The sequence below is a fragment of the Anomaloglossus baeobatrachus genome, chromosome 2, assembly GCF_048569485.1.
Source record: "Anomaloglossus baeobatrachus isolate aAnoBae1 chromosome 2, aAnoBae1.hap1, whole genome shotgun sequence".
Lineage (NCBI taxonomy): Eukaryota > Metazoa > Chordata > Amphibia > Anura > Aromobatidae > Anomaloglossus > Anomaloglossus baeobatrachus.
The window spans coordinates 552,480,624-552,502,181 of record NC_134354.1 but is presented as its reverse complement, the minus strand read 5'-3'; the positions used below and the strand labels follow the sequence as shown (position 1 = coordinate 552,502,181).

Here is a 21,558-nt window from a genome sequence, read left to right as displayed (position 1 = left end):
AGCTGAGCTTATCAAGGCCGCATAGATGAGCTGAGCTTATAAAGGCCGCATAGTAAAATTTGTCACCGTTCTCCAAATAGTTTTAGCAAAGTTTAGAGACTTCCACAACTCTGACTTAACGTAACGCACATTAAAAAGTGCATGAATGATCCTTCATAGATGGATCTGTGCTCGGGCATGATGTTTTCTATTACCGTTTTACCTCACAGCTATTTTTTTTACCCTTATCTGTCACACAGCTGACACCATGTAAACTTAAGGTATATGCTCTTGAATTTCCTGCAACAAAGAAAGATGTAAAATCCTGGAAACTTCTCCAAACCGCTCTGCCAAGAAACATGAATTAATGAAATCATCTGAGACGCACTTAATCAAAAAAGTGTGTTTAGGATTATTTGTGCAGACAGAACAGTTACTGTTAGCTTCTGTGTTTTCTCCCAGCCCTGACTATTCTTCCATCATAAAGAACAGCCATTCGGGCTATAAAACAAATATTCCCCCCCCTCTCTCGCACCTGTACTACCACATCTCAGCATGGAGTTTAGTGTCACTCCTCAGTGGATCTTGTGTCTGCAGTGACAAAGTGCAGGGGAAAACAAAAGCGAAACAGTCTTTTCTTTTCTGCTTTTAAAGGGCTGTTTTCAGCTGGAGAGCAGAAGTCAGGAAATCATCTTTCCTTTTACTGCTTTACTGCATAACAAAGAGCAAAGGCTTAAACAAAGACGAGCCTGATGCATTTAATGTGACATTCTGCACTGCTCTTAAAACATCCAGGTCCCCCCCCCACCGCCACCACCACCTTCTTATTTCAGCAGCCAAAAAAACAAGAACAGGAGCTGATGTGTTCCAGAAATAGGAACACTGTACAATAAATATGTATCGCAAATGTAACATGACGTGTATATTAATATGTTACATAAGGCTATTACTTTATGAATCCATAAAGTGCAGCTAGAAGATCACTAGAAAATAGGCTGATCATTTCATGTAAAATCCGCTTAGCTGACCTTTTCTTTTTCTTAGTTTATTGTTGTTAGTTTCCTTTTTTGGTATTATATAACATATTTAGCCACTTCTAAGGATAATATATGCATTAATCCCTTTAATGTGAATTGTTACACCTTCCAAAAAAAATTACCAATTTAACAGAAAATAGGCTGATCTTGATGGGCCCCAAGCCAATTTTACTAACTGTGTAACAATACTCTGGGGAAATTGTAAAAGCTACAAAGTCCGTAGTAATAAAAAATATATATATATACACATATACATACAATAATTTTATTCATTTATATAGCGCTATTAATTCCACAGCGCTTTACATACATTGGCAACACGGTCCCCATTGGGGCTCACAATCTAGAGTCCCTATCTATATGTCTGTGGAGTGTGGGAGGAAAACGGAGTAACCAGAGGAAACCCACGTAAACATGGGGAGAACATACAAACTCCTTGCAGATGTTGTCCTTGGTGGGATTTGAACCCAGGACTCCAGTGCTGCAAGACTACAGTGCTGCCCACTGAGTGAACACACACACGCACGCACACGCACACGCACACGCACACGCACACGCACACACGCTTTGTCATCTAACCAGACATAGTAGGACCCATCTTGGCCGATGTTTAATTCATGCTTCCAAGTTTTGTGTACTTTATGGCTCCATGGAAGGCGTCAGGCCTAACAAACCTTTCAGATACATGTCAGCCCTTAATCTATGGGTTGCCATGGTTGCACCCTTTATTTGCCTTTATGTTTTGTAATAATATGTGAAACATAAAAATGGTGGTTCTCTTGCCACACAGATTACTGCTGTTCACTCCACCATGCCTTTCTTCCACACTTCAATCAAAAGGGATCAGTTTCTTTAAAGGTTGTTCTGGATTCAGCTCACTTCTGTATAGATCCAGCCCGAGTCCTTGTAATCCCCTTATTAACTATGACCATGGCTTGATTTGCTTAAAAATAAAAGCAAATTGTTTCAGCTTTGTTTATAAATTGAAGTTACAAAATGGATTAGGAGGAGAGAAAAAAAATCTGCAGATTTCACACAGCCAGGATGGTACTGAATCTCCAATGAGAATTAAACAAGTTAAACAGGAAAGCTGTGTGAATGGTTTACATGTTTCTTTATGAGACGGGACCTGCAATGCTCACGTCTTTTGTCTTCTCGGCCTCTGAGGAAACAATGAATCCGCAGGAGCTCTTCCAAGCTAGTCTAATACTGACCATTTGCTTTCCTATACCATATGGATAAAAATAATTTCAGAGGAGAAATCTGGACAGAAGCTTTAGCTCTCGATCTCAGAATCCAGGTATTTTGAACACTTGAACACGCCCATTTTAACCACCTGAATGTGACACATACAGTCTATGAAAATGTCTGATCGGTGACCTGAAAAACAAGTTCTATTTATGTCATCCTGTACAGAAGCAAAAGCCCAAGCTCATACCTACACTCCAATAACTGGCTTGTCTGCCACGTCTAGAGACATCTGCAGGTTACTCAAAGTCTAGCTGGCCAGGGAGGGTGAGATTTCTTGCTAATGAAGTCTGTAGTGAAACCATTTTGGAGCTTGCAACATAATTGGTATGACCCAGAAACGAAGGGATTGACCACAAACTAGAGGCATTATTAAAAATATATGAGCTAGAACCTGGCCTAGAAGTGTCTACAAGTAACTTTGGGTTAACATAAGCTAAATATAAACTGGGAACTAGTGATATCACTGATATATGAAGCACTTTGGGGTAAAACGCTTATAGGATATTTGCAAAGCAAATAAAACAATCATAATATTTATTATCATCTTTAACTAATAAACTGAAATAGAAGGCAGGTAGGGTTGGTGCGCCTCGGGGCTCACCAACGTCCAGTGGCGCGCCCTCGGGGCTCACCGACGTCCAGTGGCGCGCCCTCGGGGCTCACCGACGTCCAGTGGTGCGCCTCATCGAGACATTTTATGTTCTGCCACGAGTGCCATCAGTTTTCATGGATAGTGCTTGTACCTACAATACCCTATAGGGCCATTCACATGTACATGATTTTTCAAGGACAGAGGAGACATTGCATTGATGTAAGCATTGGATCAAAATCGCCAATGCAAGTCAAAGGGACACTGAAAAAAATAAAGTAATAATAATAATAATAATAATAATAATAATAATAATAATAATAATAATAATAATAATAATAATATTATAATCCAGTAATCGGCACGCTGGGTGCTGTGCCTAAAGACTTTGGCCAGACCTTGAAAACAATTCAAGATGACAAAATTCACAGTCAACTCCAAAAGGCCACCTTACTGGACTCTGCTTGTATCATTCGCCGATAAATCATGCAGTCCTAGACGTTTGGGAAGTGTCCGACTAGTGATTTAATACGAAATCCAGCATAGTGATCTTATTTTCTGTGTGTTCAGAATAATAATAATAATAAACAACAACAATAATAATTAATAACTAGGATAGCATCCATTTTTTTTATGAACTAAGGTGAAAAAAACTCTACGTAGGGGGAAAAAATGACCTAAATGAATAAAATTAAAAAATGTTGGTCCATTATTCACACACACACACACACACACACACACACACTAGCCCTCAGTCCAGTGCACCACTGCGCAACCAGCTCTGTCCTTACCTATTGTACCCTCACCCATTCCCTGTAGACCTCGCGGGCAGGGTCCTCTCTCCTCCTATACCAGTCTGTTTTGTATTGTTAATGATTGTTGTACGTATACACTCTTTCACTTGTAAAGCACCATGGAATAAATTGAGCTAATAATAATAAATAAAAAATAATACGTTAAAAATACTGAAGTCTGAGTAAGCCCTAACACTAAATATGTACCACTTTATAATATATATATATATATATATATTATATATATATATATATATATATATATATATATTGACCTATATGTTGAAAGGCTCCTAACATGCCTATACCATCATGCTAGAGTGGTATTATTCCACGGCCTACATTTTACAGTGTAACATGAATAAGCAGGAACACATTGCCAGCCATTTCACAAACACATGCTTTGCCCTAATGCTTCATGTCTTGTGTATTCACGCCACCAGCCACCCAACAATACAGCTCTTTGATTATTTGCAGGGTGATCATGACGTCATTTGTAGCCAAACAGAAAGTAAAGGCATTTTATAGGCCTGCAATCAAAGCTTGCCATAAAATGCAAAATCATCTTAACACGTTCCCCAAGACCAACTACAGCTGAGCCGTGTCTGCCCTTTGAGCCTTCTAGAAAAGTGCGTCTTGTAATAACCACCACAAGTCAATGAATTCTATCCCGATATGATAACGCGGTGACTTGGCCCCGCTGATATATGTGCTATTTACAAACACGCATTATGAGCAATCATTTTATTTTACAACCTGCTTTCAGGCCTCATTTTCTAAAGTGCTTTTCACGCTGTAAAGATTGGAGGTGGAGGGGGTGTAGTGAAACTTTGCTCTTCTATGTTTTTCAAAGTTTCTCAAGTTCCAAAAATATGGTTTGTGGGAATTATAGCAATATTTATGACTTTACAAGGGGAAAAAATGCAAAACATCAGTGATAAAAAATTGTTTAAAAGAACTGAAGTCCTCAGTGGTTGATACCTTTTAATGGCTGAATGAAAAGATGGTAATAATTGCAAGCTTTCCAGACTACTCAGGTCTCTTCATCAGGCATGGTATAACACAAAATCTGAAGAGTCACATATTTATACACAACAGGACACAGAATGGGATACAGTGAATAATTCTGACGTGTCCGGCTGGATATATCTAGTAGTTTTGACATTTAAAGTCTTTAGGGAAGACTGATTAGCTGACGGTAATACCTTCAATAAAATGCTTCAACAAACAGATTAGCAAGAGAAATACAAAAAAAAATATGCCCGCGTTATTTGGTTTTCTAGTTCCACGTACATTACAGTAGTCAATTAGGAAAGTATGTGGTGCAAGCGTCTTTCTGTGGCTCTCAGGCATCCGACATTCTGCACATGCCTCAAGGTAAACCCCAATGTGAGCGCTGACGGGAGATGCTAGATTATAGGTTGTCAGGTATTTCATTAGTCTCCCAGGTAATTGATATTTCCCTTTTCTTTATGTATCCAGGAATACGTGAGCGTGTCCTCCTTGATTAATAGTCATCCTGCCGCATATCGAAACGAAACATACTGTTCTGCTTGTTATTAACAAAAAAGGGCCCTGGAAAATGCACCTGAAAATAAATACATCTCATTGTTCCCGACTTCCCAGTGACAATCTAAAGACAATTATCGAGGCAAACAAAGTGCATTACCTGAGCGAGCTTTCTAGATAAGAGTCTTGGAGATAATTACAGGAGATAATGTAACAATTAAACCCCAGCTGAACCATAGAAGATAGATAAAAGGGAATCGCTCTATCGAAATCTCAGCCTCTTCGGGGTCTAGTGGATGGCAGTAATTTACCTGAGCCAATATGGTGTGCAGGTGTCAAAGCAAAGGGAAAGGATAATGAAATAAAGATGTTTGCATTAGTCCTCCAAGTGTCTTCAGCAAAACTTTGGGTGATGGAGATTTAGAGGTAAGTGCTACACTAACCATTTTATCCGGAGCTTTTGTTTCTTCAGCTTGAAACCGTAATTGGGAGGGTTAAAAGGGCCATCCCGGGGGAAAGGATTCCTAAATAAATTCTTGTCTACAGCAGTTTAGCAGAGACTGAGATATGGTTTCAGCGGGCACTTTGTTCAAGGGCTGGCTCAGTCGTCCCCAAGAACAAGGACCATTGCCTCCAGTTTATCAAGCTGACAAAATGTGAGGAATGTGCATGTAAAAAGCAGCAACCATTCCTCCCCGGTGCGCTCTCCTTTCTTTCCATTCTATATTAAAACCGACATGATTAACCTAAATGTAAAGCAAGGGCCGGAGTTCAAGGGGGTATTCACATCGCTCTGAATGTGCACTTGTGTCCCCATAGACCTCTGCGTTCAAAGACTAGGTGCACTCAACTGGGTAATATACCTTCATATTGGCAAATAGGTAGCCAGCAATGCGACGGATACAAAATACATGATTTTTCTCCCAGTTTTAGTTGAAAACTGAAAAGAACTAGAGGCAATCTAGTACTGTTCTCTTCCATAATCTCAGAAAATTCATCCAAGCGTAAACCTAAAGGCAGCAGCCTGACATATGCAGAATTATGGCCTTGGCTAGGATTTCTCCGGCATACAAGTATAAAGGAGATGCTTTCCCTAACAGTATCAGTTGTGACAGCCGACAAACTGAAAATATATTTATATCGTGTGCGCTTAATCAAGCGCGGCCCTGTTTAGCCATAAGAATAATACAGATCTAGAATATTGGCTGAGGAGGCCCTGTCAGAGGAATAGCTGAGAAGACATCTTTTTCAAACTAGTAATGAAAGTTTTCTTCCTTTCATATCCCCCACAGTCATATTTAGATATTTAATGTGCTGCAAGAAATCACTGGACCAAACTAACATCTCATCTGGAAACAGCGACATTCATATTTAATAGCTGATCCCTAAAGAGCAAAATGACATGCATTATTTAATGATAACGTCCGCCTGATGCAAATATGTGACTGGGACATTAGCAGCAGACCGCTGTGTGCAGAAGGATACTATTCTGCATGATGGAGACAAACAGGTACTGGAAACTGGAGCGGAGCTGTGCCCCAAGAGGAATGGATGACGTCCTCAGTGTTCAGTATCACCAATTGATAGGTAATGCTATGTCAGACACATAGGATAGAGGATAAGAGCACAATGGGGTCAGAGGAAAACCTACAGTGTAGCAGACACTGGACTGGCAATATTCAGATTCATGGTAGAATCATACTGGAATCTAAGATGTGCAGGAATCCAACAATATCAAAAAAAAAAAATGGAAGGAGGAGATGAAATGTTCTAGGAGTCTGCGGCGAGAGCCGCACTGAGCACTGAAGAGTGACCTCTGTAGGACGGACGCAATCACTGGCTTTCTAATGTCTCTTTAACATAACAAGTGAACCTTTTGGAAAGTAATATATTGGGAGGGATGGGATAAGTTCAGCTTTGCCAGCTCACTAATATACTGATTTATCCAATGACATGATGCACCCAACTGGCCTAGTGGAAAATGTGCCTTATAAGCTCCATACAGTGCGATGGTTATGGCAGCTACAACACTGGCTAAGATCGAAAGAGCAGACGTTGCGCTTGCTTTTAACCCTATCAGTACTGTACATTGTAGGTAGTATATTATTCCCACTAGGATACCTGAAATAAATCTGCGTAACTGATCACTTCTGTCTATGAGCAGGAAAAGCTGTAGCCAGGACTCAAGCCATGCACTAAAGGGCTAGGAAGACTAGGAATGTGGAGAATGTTAGAATTTTATCCATTAACACAAAGGAGAAGGAGCATTACACCTATATCTATAGACTAAGCCATTCAGGACAAGTGTACGAGCCCCTGCTATAAGTGCTGGCCCTAGAGCCCCAGCCTGGAAGATATGGAACCAGTCATCAGATTCACCCCCTTCCATGGTTCCAAGGGTCCAGTCTACATCAGTGTGAAGGCAATAATATAACTGGACAGGACAAGCTTCCCGATTCAAGCAACATAAGTAGGAGTGAAGCATATCATCCAATATATACAGGTCATCATTATAGGTGGGGAGAGAGCAGGGGTGCCCAGAGGGAGCAAGGGTGCACACAAAATAGAGTAGGGGAGCAGAGAGAGCAGGGGTGGGCACAAAACAGTAAGGGAGCAGAGAAAGCAGGGGTGCACCAAAAATGCAGGGGTGCGCACAAAACAGTAGGGGAGCAGAGAGACCAGGGGTGGGCACAAAAAACAGTAAGGGAGCAGAGAAATCAGGGGTGCGCACAAAACAGTAGGAGAGCATAGAGAGCAGGGGTGCACCAAAAATGCAGGGGTGCGCACAAAACAGAGTAGGGGAGCAGAGATGCACAGAAAACAGAGAACAAGGGTGCACCGAGAGCGCAGGGGTTGGCAGAAAACAGTAGTGGAGCAGAGAGAAGGGGTGTGCAGAGAGCGCAGGGGTGCGCAGAGAGAACAGAGTTGGGGGGGGTAGAGATGCAGAGAGCAGATCACAGGGGCGCACACACACAGCCGGGGCGCACACACACAGCCGGGGCGCACACACACAGCCGGGGCGCACACACACAGCCGGGGCGCACACACACAGCCGGGGCGCACACACACAGCCGGGGCGCAGACTCCGGCATCACTGCTCCAGGAGCCGCTGATGACTGGCCCCACAGCCTGCCCTGACCGCATCACCCAGCCGGGGTACATGCCATGCATTGGGCACTGTAGTGTGCAGGCTCCAGCCGGGGTACATGCCATGCATTGGGCACCGTAGTGTGCAGGCTCCAGCCGGGGTACATGCCATGCATTGGGCACCGTAGTGTGCAGGCTCCTGGCAGAAGGTCACGTTAATATTAGGGCCCTTTGAGGCACGTAGCCCTCCTTTTGGGCTGCTCCATGTCAGGCTGTGGATACAGTGCCCTTACCCCCGGATCACACATTACCGGCGCCGACAGTTCTACAGCGGCAAAAAGTCACAAACTCCACAGCGCAAGATGCGTCGGGGGACCTCCGACCTCCAGCACACCGTATACTGACTACACTGGGGTGGCCCAGAAGCCCTATAGCACTAGCCCACCACTGTACCCAAAGGAGACTAGCTGTAGAGTAGCCCATCACTATAGCCACAGGATCGCCATACAGTAGTCCAGCACTAGGATCCAGTAGCCCATCACTATAGCTAAAGGGACACTAGTTGTACAGGTAGTCCTGGACTGGCCTCCAGTAGCCCATCACTATTCACCAAGGGAGAAAGGTATACAGCAGTCCAGGACTTGCCTAAAGACGCCCATCACTATTCACCTATACACAACAGCGCGACCTCCAGAAGCTAAAAACCACCTCTTCACTACAGAAGCATTACATTCAGCATCACCGCAATCTACCAAATATAGTCAAATATACCACTTTAGTAGCCCAGAACAATCCTACCACCATTTCAGTAAGCCAATAGTCCAATAAGGTCGCCCTGTAGAAAGCATTTGTCATACACTACCTAGTCCACCAAGCCCACTGTACCCCATCACAGCCCACAGTAGCCCACCACAACCCTACAGTAGCCCACTGTACCTCATCACAACCCTACAGTAGCCCATCAAAACCCTACAGCACAGCCCACAGTAGCCCATCATAGCCCACAGTAGCCCATCACACACTTACTTGGGGTTGGAGGAATTCCAGTAAATTGGATCTAACACTAGTGATCTGGAGATCGCCGTCCGGAGCAGCAGGATCCACACTCCGAGGCTGTACTTCCACACGGAGTCCCTGCCGGCTGCCATAGCACTGTCCCCCGAGCAGGAACCTGCTGCCTCCGCTCCAGGAGCTCCAGCAGATGCAGCGAGTCCACAGACAAATCAGCGTCGTATCCAACCAGATCGCCCGACAAGGTCAGTCCTCACCCCTAATATTAGTGGTAAAAGAATCAACTCCACACAGAGAACTCCAGCAGCTGCGATACACGGAATCCTAAGGCATCACATACGGGCACATGAAATACACGGGAGCCCAGCATCCGCGCTCTGTGCCCGCCTGGCACCAGTGATCCTGGGGAACCAGCCCACAGTGATGGGAACGATTATCCAGCAATGTGCGGGGAGTCCATATACTCCAATCCCCGGGAGAATGCTGCTGGTAGATCCGGCGGCCGGTCCTGTGCCAGTGGCTGGAGGTGGCTGTGTGTGCCAGGCACTCCACTCTTCTGTCTGCTCCTCCAGCCACACTCATCCAAAGTAACCGCGGCCAGCAGCGAGCAGTGCGACTATAAACCGCGCCCGCCCTCTCCGTCCCGCCCCGCTCATTGGCTGAGGGGCACAGTGTCCTCCGCTATTGGCCGCGCTTCACGTCAATCTCAGCAGAGACTGTGTATTCCAGAGCGGAGTATTGTATGTGACAGGTACAGACCTCCCATACAATGTGCGGCTGAGCTCGTCTGCATCCCGAGCCGCTCATTAATATTCATGACGTGCCCCTCACCGAGCCCACCGGCTCCATTCACTGACTCCGCCCACTGCTCCAGAACATCGGGGCTCATCACCTGCCTCTGTACACAGTGTATGGGGTCTGCACATCAGTGTCTCCATAGGGGATGGCGTGTAGTGTGTGCTGTATAGTGCAAAGTATGGTGTATAGCATGATGAATAGTGTATGGTGCATAGTATATGGTGAATAGTGAGTGGTGTATAGTGACTAGTCCATGGAGTATAGTGTGTGGTGTATAGTATGCTGTTATGATGTATAGTGTATGGTGTATAGTGTGTGGTGTATGGTGAATAGTGTGTGGTGTATAGTGAATAGTGTGTGGTATATAATGCATGGTGTATAGTGTTTAATGTGTAGTATGGTGAATCGTGTGTGGTGTACAGGATGGGGTAGAGTCTATGATGTTTAGTGCATGGTGTATAGTCTGTGGTATGGGGTTTAGTGCATGGAGTATAGTGTGTGGTGTATAGTATGCTGTTATGATGTATAGTGTATGGTGTATAGTGTGTGGAGCATAGTATTATGTATGGTGAATAGTACAAAGGGTATGGTGTATAGTGTGTAGTGTAGTGTATAGTGTATTTATGTAAACTGATCTACTCATCAGCCAAAGCTATCACTGGCAGAATGCAATCTAGTAATTGAGTGCATTGTGTCTATGTATCAATCTGCATGCATAACTAGAACTATATCATAAAGCTATCTGTATATATATATATATATATATACATATAGACCTACATATGAAAAAATATGCGTATGTGTGTATACAGGTATAAAGAATAAGTATAAATATTGAGGTATTTGTGTGTATATGTGTGTGTGTGTGTGTGTGTGTGTAAATATACATATATACTGTACATATAGTATATGAGTATATATATATATATATATATATATATATATGTCTAAAGTATGTGTATAAATATTAACCTAGGTATGTGTGTGTGTGTGTGTGTATATATGTGCTTGTAAATATACAGTATAAGTATGTGCGCGTGTGTGTGTATAACTATACATATACGATATATATAGTATATGGAAGTATACATATATATATATATATATATATATATATACATATATATATATATATATATACACTGCTCGAAAAAATAAAGGGAACACTTACACAAAGATTTTGTACTTTAGTGATCCCTTTATTTTTTTGAGTAATATATATAAAATATGTGTATAAATATTAAGATAGATATATGTGTGTGTGTATATATATATATATATATATATATATATATATATATATATATATATGTGTGTGTGTGTGTGTATGAATAAATATACATATATACGTTATATATAGTATATGGGGGTATATATGAGTAAACATAAATAAATATATATGTATAAAGCATGTGTATAAATATACATATATACGATATATACATGAATATTTATACACATACTTTATACATATATATTTATTTATATGTTTATTTATATATAGACCCATATACTATATATACCGTATATAGATTTAAATATACATATATATGACATATACATAGTATATGGGTGTATAAATAAATACATATATATGTATAAAGTATGTGTATAAATATTGAGCTAGGAATATGTGTGTAAATATACATATAGAACTATAACAAAAAAAAACAAGAAAGCCAGCTCAACTCAAAATGGCATGTATTTGAAATATAAAATATTTTAGAGTAGGACGGCCCCAAAGAGATGTGCCGTGACGTGGCGGGGTAGCTCAAGAAATTGCAATTATTTGCCAAAAATCTCAAATTTTAAAATAGTACAGTTTGGAATTTTAGTGCAGTGCTTCTCTTATAATACATGCCGTTTTTGAGTTGAGCTGGCTTTTTTGTTTTTTCTTCATATAGAAATATAGTATATAGGTGTATAGATATGTATAACTTATGTGTATAGAGCTAAGTATATGTCTATATAGTGTGTGTATATATATATATATATATATATATATATATATATATATATATATATATATATATATATATATATAGAACACCGTTGGAAAAAGGTCAGCCTTTGACCGAAACATCCTGTGATATGGGCCATTAAAGGACATTTTATTTGAAAGAGAAGTGGAGTGCTGCCTTCTGATTTTTTGGAAATATTGAAGGGACGGTAGGATGCTGTTGTGACGGATTTTGCACCCAAGTTATTTTTAAGTGCTGCTCTGAAAATTGTTTGATATATATATATATATATATATCTTGTATATGGGTATATAGTTGTATTATGTATAAAGTATGTTTATATATATATGGTATATATATATATATATATATATATATATATTGATATTAATATATAGCGAAAATGTCTATACATGCCCTTGTAGGCTGTGAGCGCTCGCGGACAGGGACCTCTATCCTCCTGTACCAGTCCGAGCCTTGTATTGTTTATGATTATTGCACTTGTCCCTATTATGTATACCCCTTTCACATGTAAAGCGCCATGGAATTGATGGCGCTATAATAATAAATTATATATATATACATATATATATATATATATATATATATATATATATATACATTTATGTACACAGCATGTATATAAATGTATATAGAGATGAGTACATAGCTATAGATATGTATACTGTACGTGTATAGATGTTTCTGTGTGTATATATATGTGTATGTCTATAGGTGTGACTATCTGTATTACAGTCATGCACACAGTAGCTGAGGTCAGTAAATGAGGTACAATGAAAATACGTGGGAAATTGGCAATTTTGTGGGGGTGACAGAGAATTCCTCGGAGTAGCAGCGCTGTGTACAGATAGTGTTATCATTATTACTGGAGTCTTCTACATCTGAGGCCCAGATCCTGCATGTTTAACCTCCTCCGGGGGTTACAGCAGCAGATATTACCTGGAATGGAGGGATGATTGAGGAGAGTCATATCTGACCTGTCCTGTAAATAGCTGGGAGAATGTCCCCGAGGGGGGAGACCTAATTGCAGCAGTGATATCTGAGGAGAGGGGCCGTACTAATAATAATACTGTGCATGTAGAGGTGGCCATGGATGTGTCCACACCGTGTCCGGAGCACGGTGTGCTGTGTCAGAGCTTCCTCTGGACCCTTCTGTAACAGCTGATGGTTTTCTTCTAGGATAATGGAGATTTCTTAGTGTGCTGTATGTGAAATGAAAAGTGTTGGGAAAAATGGGAGAAATGAGTTGACGCCTAAGTCCGGCGTTTGGGCTTCATGAGCTCGGTGTTCGGCCATCATGTAGATTTCATATTTGCGTACAGGATCACTGGGGTAAATGCAGAGGACTCTGCCCACTCATTATTATTTTGTCTAGTTTGGTACTTAATACTAGAAAAATATTAGAATGAAAGACAACGGGAAAATCAAGAAAAGGTTTTGAGAAAAAAATAAAAAAAAAAAGAAGTAAAAGCAGTGTTTAATGTGGTGTGAACAAGACCATAAAAAATCACACACAAAACCGATCAATAACACCACAGCAACCCGGGGGAAAAAACAGTATTTTTAACTTAGTAGTGATCATTTTATTTTTAGCACTGGTTCGGTACCGCAGGGTGTGATGCACAGCCATCACCACAGTGAAAACCACCTTGAAAAACTGCAGTGTGTGTCCGTGGCCTGTGTGTGACGGCAACCTGTGACAACGTGGCCTGTGTGTGACTGCGACCTGTGACAACGTGGCCTGTGTGTGACCGTGGCCTGTGTGTGACAGCAACCTGTGACAACGTGGCCTGTGTGTGACAGCAACCTGTGACAACGTGGCCTGTGTGTGACTGCGACCTGTGACAACGTGGCCTGTGTGACCGCGACCTGTGACGTGGCCTGTGTGTGACCGCGACCTGTGACAACGTGGCCTGTTTGTGACTGCGACCTGTGACAACATGGCCTGTGTGTGACCGCGACCTGTGACGTGGCCTGTGTGTGACCGCGACCTGTGTCGTGGCCTGTGTGACCGCGACCTGTGACGTGGCCTGTGTGTGACCGCGACCTGTGACGTGGCCTGTGTGTGACCGCGACCTGTGACGTGGCCTGTGTGTGACCGCGACCTGTGACAACATGGCCTGTGTGTGACTGCAACCTGTGACAACGTGGCCTGTGTGTGACTGCGACCTGTGACAACGTGGCCTGTGTGTGACTGCAACCTGTGACGTGGCCTGTGTGTGACTGCAACCTGTGACGTGGCCTGTGTGTGACCGCGACCTGTGACAACATGGCCTGTGTGTGACTGCGACCTGTGACAACGTGGCCTGTGTGTGACTGCAACCTGTGACGTGGCCTGTGTGTGACTGCAACCTGTGACGTGGCCTGTGTGTGACCGCGACCTGTGACGTGGCCTGTGTGTGACCGCGACCTGTGACAACATGGCCTGTGTGTGACTGCGACCTGTGACAACGTGGCCGGTGATAACAATAATTCACGGTGAGGCTCATCGCTTGCGCCACTCATGAGTTTTAGTATTTCTTAGGCTTCATGGTCACAATTAATCATTTATGTGTCAGAGGCTCATCTAAAGCCGTAGCATGATAACTTTGTCTATAGGGTGTGCTCAGCGTATCTGGCACAAGGGTTATTTTTCGAATGGCATGGAGTCAGCTGTCCCCCTCAGACCCTCCCATGGGGTGCGTAGTTGGCCGCCTCCCTCAGGCCCTCCCATGGGGTGTAGAGTCAGCTGTCCCCCTCAGGCCCTCCCTCAGACCCTCCCATGGGGTGCGGAGTCGGCCGCCTCCCTCACATCCTCCCATGGGGTGCGGAGTCAGCTGTCCCCCTCAGGCCCTCCCTCAGACCCTCCCATGGGGTGTGGAGTCGGCTACCTCCCTCACATCCTCCCATGGGGTGCGGAGTCGGCCGCCTCCCTCACATCCTCCCATGGGGTGCGGAGTTGGCTGCCTCCCTCACATCCTCCCATGGGGTGCGGAGTCGGCCGCCTCCCTCACATCCTCCCATGGGGTGCGGAGTTGGCTGCCTCCCTCACATCCTCCCATGGGGTGCGGAGTTGGCTGCCTCCCTCACATCCTCCCATGGGGTGCGGAGTTGGCTGCCTCCCTCACATCCTCCCGTGGGGTGCGGAGTCGGCCGCCTCCCTCACATCCTCCCATGGGGTGCGGAGTCGGCCGCCTCCCTCACATCCTCCCATGGGGTGCGGAGTCGGCCACCTCCCTCACATCCTCCCATGGGGTGCGGAGTCGGCCGCCTCCCTCACATCCTCCCATGGGGTGCGGAGTCGGCCACCTCCCTCACATCCTCCCATGGGGTGCGGAGTTGGCCACCTCCCTCACATCCTCCTGTGGGGTGCGGAGTTGGCCGCCTCCCTTACATCCTCCCATGGGGTGCGGAGTCGGCCGCCTCCCTCACATCCTCCCATGGGGTGCGGAGTTGGCCACCTCCCTCACATCCTCCTGTGGGGTGCGGAGTCGGCCGCTTCCTTACATCCTCCCATGGGGTGCGGAGTCGGCCGCCTCCCTCACATCCTCCCATGGGGTGCGGAGTCGGCCGCCTCCCTCACATCCTCCCATGGGGTGCGGAGTCGGCCACCTCCCTCACATCCTCCCATGGGGTGCGGAGTCGGCCACCTCCCTCACATCCTCCCATGGGGTGCGGAGTCGGCCACCTCCCTCACATCCTCCCATGGGGTGCGGAGTCGGCCGCCTCCCTCACATCCTCCCATGGGGTGCGGAGTCGGCCACCTCCCTCACATCCTCCCATGGGGTGCGGAGTCGGCCGCCTCCCTCACATCCTCCCATGGGGTGCGGAGTCGGCCGCCTCCCTCACATCCTCCCATGGGGTGCGGAGTCGGCCGCCTCCCTCACATCCTCCCATGGGGTGCGGAGTCGGCCACCTCCCTCACATCCTCCCATGGGGTGCGGAGTCGGCCACCTCCCTCACATCCTCCCATGGGGTGCGGAGTCGGCCACCTCCCTCACATCCTCCCATGGGGTGCGGAGTCGGCCGCCTCCCTCACATCCTCCCATGGGGTGCGGAGTCGGCCACCTCCCTCACATCCTCCCATGGGGTGCGGAGTCGGCCGCCTCCCTCACATCCTCCCATGGGGTGCGGAGTCGGCCGCCTCCCTCACATCCTCCCATGGGGTGCGGAGTCGGCCGCCTCCCTCACATCCTCCCATGGGGTGCGGAGTCGGCCACCTCCCTCACATCCTCCCATGGGGTGCGGAGTCGGCCACCTCCCTCACATCCTCCCATGGGGTGCGGAGTCGGCCGCCTCCCTCACATCCTCCCATGGGGTGCGGAGTCGGCCACCTCCCTCACATCCTCCCATGGGGTGCGGAGTCGGCTGTCTTCCCCCAGACCCTCCCATGAGGCGCAGAGTCAGCCGCCTTCCTCAGACCCCACCATGAGGTGCAGTCAGTAGTCTCCCTCAGACCCCCCATGGGGTGCACTGCCACACACTGCAGTGGGACTTTTTGAGTCAAAAAGAAGGAAAAATCCCTGATTGTGTCTGGTGCCTGCAGAGCCCAGTGCTGGGAAGTGTCTGACTGAAGAGCAGCGCGATAATAGCGTCCACGGGAGGCAGACACTGCACGTATAGAGCAGATATTCATGGTGACCGGACAGCACAGAGCGGACACAATCACAGATACACCTGCGGAGGGCTAGTATATACTGTGCCATGGCGGAGCTCCACGCCGTGCGGGGCTGTGTGTAATGGCGGAGCTCCACGCCGTGCGGGGCTGTGTAATGGCCGAGCTCCACGCCGTGCGGGGCTGTGTGTAATGGCCGAGCTCCACGCCGTGCGGGGCTGTGTGTAATGGCCGAGCTCCACGCCGTGCGGGGCTGTGTGTAATGGCCGAGCTCCACGCTGTGCGGGGCTGTGTGTAATGGCCGAGCTCCACGCCGTGCGGGGCTGTGTGTAATGGCCGAGCTCCACGCTGTGCGGGGCTGTGTGTAATGGCCGAGCTCCACGCCGTGCGGGGCTGTGTGTAATGGCCGAGCTCCACGCCGTGCGGGGCTGTGTGTAATGGCCGAGCTCCACACCGTGCGGGGCTGTGTAATGCCCGAGCTCCACGCCGTGCGGGGCTGTGTAATGGCCGAGCTCCACACCGTGCGGGGCTGTGTGTAATGGCCGAGCTCCACGCTGTGCGGGGCTGTGTGTAATGGCCGAGCTCCACGCCGTGCGGGGCTGTGTAATGCCCGAGCTCCACGCTGTGCGGGGCTGTGTGTAATGGCCGAGCTCCACGCCGTGCGGGGCTGTGTGTAATGGCCGAGCTCCACGCTGTGCGGGGCTGTGTGTAATGGCCGAGCTCCACGCCGTGCGGGGCTGTGTAATGGCCGAGCTCCACGCCGTGCGGGGCTGTCATGGCCGTGTAAGGAATGCTCCGCTCCAGCATTGCACAAGCTGCTCTTTGCACGGAGTCACAGCGCCCACTAGCGGCTGCCCGCTTTATACGATCAGACTTCAAGAAAACGCCGCTGGGTCCTAGAATCCACTGGTTTAACCATTTCAATGCCTTGTAGTGACTATGAGAGGAGACGCATACCAGAGGGAAATCCACTGTATCTGAAGTGTAGTGTGTCTATGCACTGCAGCTCCTGCCCTAACCTGACATGCCACTCTCCGGTGTTAGGGCACGATCAGCGGCTGCGGTCACGTCCTGTAACCATAAGATCGGATCCTGCAGAGATCCATTGGATAAATGTTCTGCAAACACAACTTTTTTGTCCTTTGTTTTCTTTAACATTGCAGTCTAGGGAGAAAGCATCCATTAACAAATTGCTATTTATCTTCCATTTTTCTTGCATTTGTAACAAATCCATTTGTGTTAGGCTAGTTTCACACTTGCGTTGTTTTCCTTCAGTTGCAATCTGCCGTTTTGGATTGCAACATAGACTTGTATGGACAACGGATTGCGAGTGATGGACCTGCATTGCTTCCGCTGGACGACGCTGCGTTGCTTCCGCCGGGCGGAAGGAACGCAGCATGTAACTTTTTTTGAGCAGCGCAATCCGTAGGATTTCGCTGCCCATGCTCTCTCTGGCTCCCTGCACACGTAACCAGGATAGACATCAGGTTACTAAGCAATGCACTTTGCCTAGTTACCCGATATTTACCCTGGCTACGTGTGCAAGGAGCCAGCGCTAAGCGGTGTACGCTGGTAACCAAGGTAAATATCGGGTAACCAAGCAAAGTGCTTTGCTTAGTTACCCGATATTTACTCTGGCTACATGTGCAGGGAGCCCGACACTTCCCCACTCGGCTCCGCCCCCTCCCGCAGTCTGCATTTACACACATGCACACATGCGCACACCCACACACACACTCACCTGTCCTCAGCCATGCATCCCCACGGCACTGACGTCCTCAGTGCCATGGCCCCGCCCGACTCCACCCACCCCGTACTCCGTCCCCCTCACACATTCTTAGCGGCCAAATCATCAGCTGATCATCCGGCGACCGGCTGCTGTGAGCGATCAGCTGATCACCCAGCGACCGGCTGCTGTGAGCGATCAGCTGATCACCCGGCGACCGGCTGCTGTGAGCGATCAGCTGATCACCCGGCGACCGGCTGCTGTGAGCGATCAGCTGATCACCCGGCGGCCAGCTGCTGTGAGCGATCAGCTGATCACCCGGCGGCCGGCTGCTGTGAGCGATCAGCTGATCACCCGGCGGCCGGCTGCTGTGAGCGATCAGCTGATCCCCCAGCGGCCAGCTGCTGTGAGCGATCTGCTGATCACCCGGCGACCGGCTGCTGTGAGCGATCAGCTGATCACCCGGCGGCCGGCTGCTGTGAGCAATCAGCTGATCACCCAGCGATCGGCTTCTGTGAGCGATCAGCTGATCACCCGGCGACCGGCTGCTGTGAGCGATCAGCTGATCACCCGGCGACTGGCTACTGTGAACGATCAGCTGATCACCCGGCGACCGGCTGCTGTGAGCGATCAGCTGATCACCCGGCGGTCGGCTGCTGTGAGCGATCAGCTGATCACCCGGCGACCGGCTGCTGGGAGCGATCAGCTGATCACCCGGCGACCGGCTGCTGTGAGCGATCAGCTGATCACCCGGCGACCGGCTGCTGTGAGCGATCAGCTGATCACCCGGCGACCGGCTGCTGTGAGCGATCAGCTGATCACCCGGCGACCGGCTGCTGTGAGCGATCAGCTGATCACCCGGCGACCGGCTGCTGTGAGCGATCAGCTGATCATTCACAATAGTCTGCCGCCGGTAAAACTGTAAAGAAGAAAAAAAAAAAAGATTCCGTTGTTTTGTACGATCTGTTGCATCCATCACACAACGCAATGCAACGGATGCCGTTCAACGCAAGTGTGAAACTAGCCTTACAGGATCCATTTATAATGGAAGATAAATAGCAATCTGTTAACAGATTCATTCTCCATACACTCCAATGTTACAAAAACGGATCCGGCAGACATCATGTTGTCCATGGATCTCTGCTGGATCCTTTCTAACAGATGATTACAGGACATGTGTACTCCCATTCTGGACTCGCTGCAGCCAAAACTCAGCGTTTTACAGTACAAGCACAGCGGAGAGCATTAACACAAACGTCCTGTCCACTGTGCTGCTTTCTTCAGCTGCGTACACTGACCTGCGGTGCGATCTCCGAGCCGAAGAATGTTTATTTTGCAGGAAAGCTGAGTTTACATCAGATGCAGAAGACACACATGCACTTTGGACGCCTTTATGCATGTAATCTGCACCTAATGATGACAATGCCAAGTTTCAAAAACAAAAAATAGCTTTATTTAAAGGATGACACACCAAACAGAGACAAAAAACGTAGCGTTAGAAACAAGCTAAAAATGGAGCATTAAAACGCACACTCAAAAAAACAAAACAAGTAAACTATGGCTCAGAAATTCAGCAGCGTCAATAACTGAAGGGGTCCTGATGGTGGTTCACATCTATGAGCGTGGGCCGTCTATGGGGGCTGTTGCAGACTGCTGGACGCCTCTAGCTCTCTGATGTTATATGGACCCACAGTTGCCAACTTGACTTTTTATTTTTTCAGAATGGCTGATGAAAAAAAACACAGACAGACAATATTTTTTACGGACACATTAAAAACCGTAATAAATCACTATGATGAATAGTGATCGACGTCTATATCCCATAATTCTGATATAAAGGCATCAGCTATATTCACGGTAAACTGTACAATGATGATAATTACAGTCAAAATAATCTGTATAAGTTTCTTCAGCTTCAAAATGATCACAGACGCCCTCATTTTTTTCACTTTTTCCGGCCTAGCCTGGAATGTCTGCCACCCCAGGTCTGTGTGACCCCAGGCTGCGAGTGTGCGTATATCGCCCGGTATTGGGATGGGAGTAAAATAAATCACTATATGTGTGAGATTTGTGCCAAAATCAAAGCTTTAAAACAACACAAAGTTTCAGATGTGGCAACCTGAACACAAGGCTCGCAGGACACAGCGCCACTGATCGGTGCGGTCGGACTCCAATTTCTGATGGAGAGGAACCTAGAGAGTGGCTCAGTGTGCCGGCAGACTTATCAGAATGGGATTTCTATTAGTGCCTTTATCTGGTATGTAGCGTCCATGTCTGGATTCTAACCCCGCGAGTGTGTACATTTCAGGAGGCACAACAATCACCAGGTATCTCAGCTTCCCAGTCCACCATATATACTCTACAGAGGAGAACTGAGATACACACGTTTTCAACAAGGTTATTTAGAGTGACCAAAAGAGGTAAGGAAACATGGATTTCGCAGCAATCATCTCTAGGGATGGTGGACCTTGCATGTGTGACCCTTTACACATTGGGGCCGATTCACTGGTGTAATGCACAATCGATGGGAATATATCCAAACCAGTAACAATACTAAATATTCCACCCATGGGTGTAAGAAGCACATTTCACCATATCATCCCCATGAATACAACAGATCGGCCCTATTGTCAGCTTTACCAGTTTTCAGATACAACAAATTCATGATATCCGGATTCTCGTAAATCAGCCTTCTTCATGTAGAATTCCATCCACAGAGCAACAGTCATTTTTATCCATGACTTGGCAAAAAAATGAACATATCTCTGTGATTTTTGGTACACGTGAAAAGCCCCATAGATTATAATGGGTATATGTGTACGTGAAAAATATATGTCTGAATGAGCCCTTAGGATCAACTGACACATGGCACTTTTGCTGCATTTATAGGAAGTTGATATTGTAGTACACTGACGTGTTGCACCAGATGTTGTCAGACGTACAGAAGTGTATCTCAGCTGCACTAGTGTATCACCTACACTAGTGTATCTCAGCTGCATTGGTGTATCACCTACACTAGTGTATCTCAGCTGTGCTTGTGTATCACCTACACTAGTGTATCTTAGTCGCAGTGGTGTATCACCTACACAAGTGTATCTCAGCTGCAGTGGTGTATCATCTACACTAGTGTATCTCAGTCGTGGTGGTGTATGAGCTGCGATGGTGTATCACCTACACTAGTGTATCTCAGCTGTGCTTGTG

General features: G+C 46.7%; 1 protein-coding gene across 1 annotated transcript in view; it reads right to left on the bottom strand.

Annotated features, from left to right (window-relative positions):
- EFNB2 (ephrin B2) overlaps positions 1-9,832 on the bottom strand; it is a 50,239-nt gene extending 40,407 nt beyond the window's left edge. The window contains exon 1 of the mRNA XM_075336682.1: positions 9,273-9,832. Coding sequence (XP_075192797.1) covers positions 9,273-9,394 — 122 coding nt within the window. The 5' untranslated portion in view covers positions 9,395-9,832. The remainder of the gene's footprint in view (positions 1-9,272) is intronic.
- Positions 9,833-21,558: the final 11,726 nt, after the last annotated feature.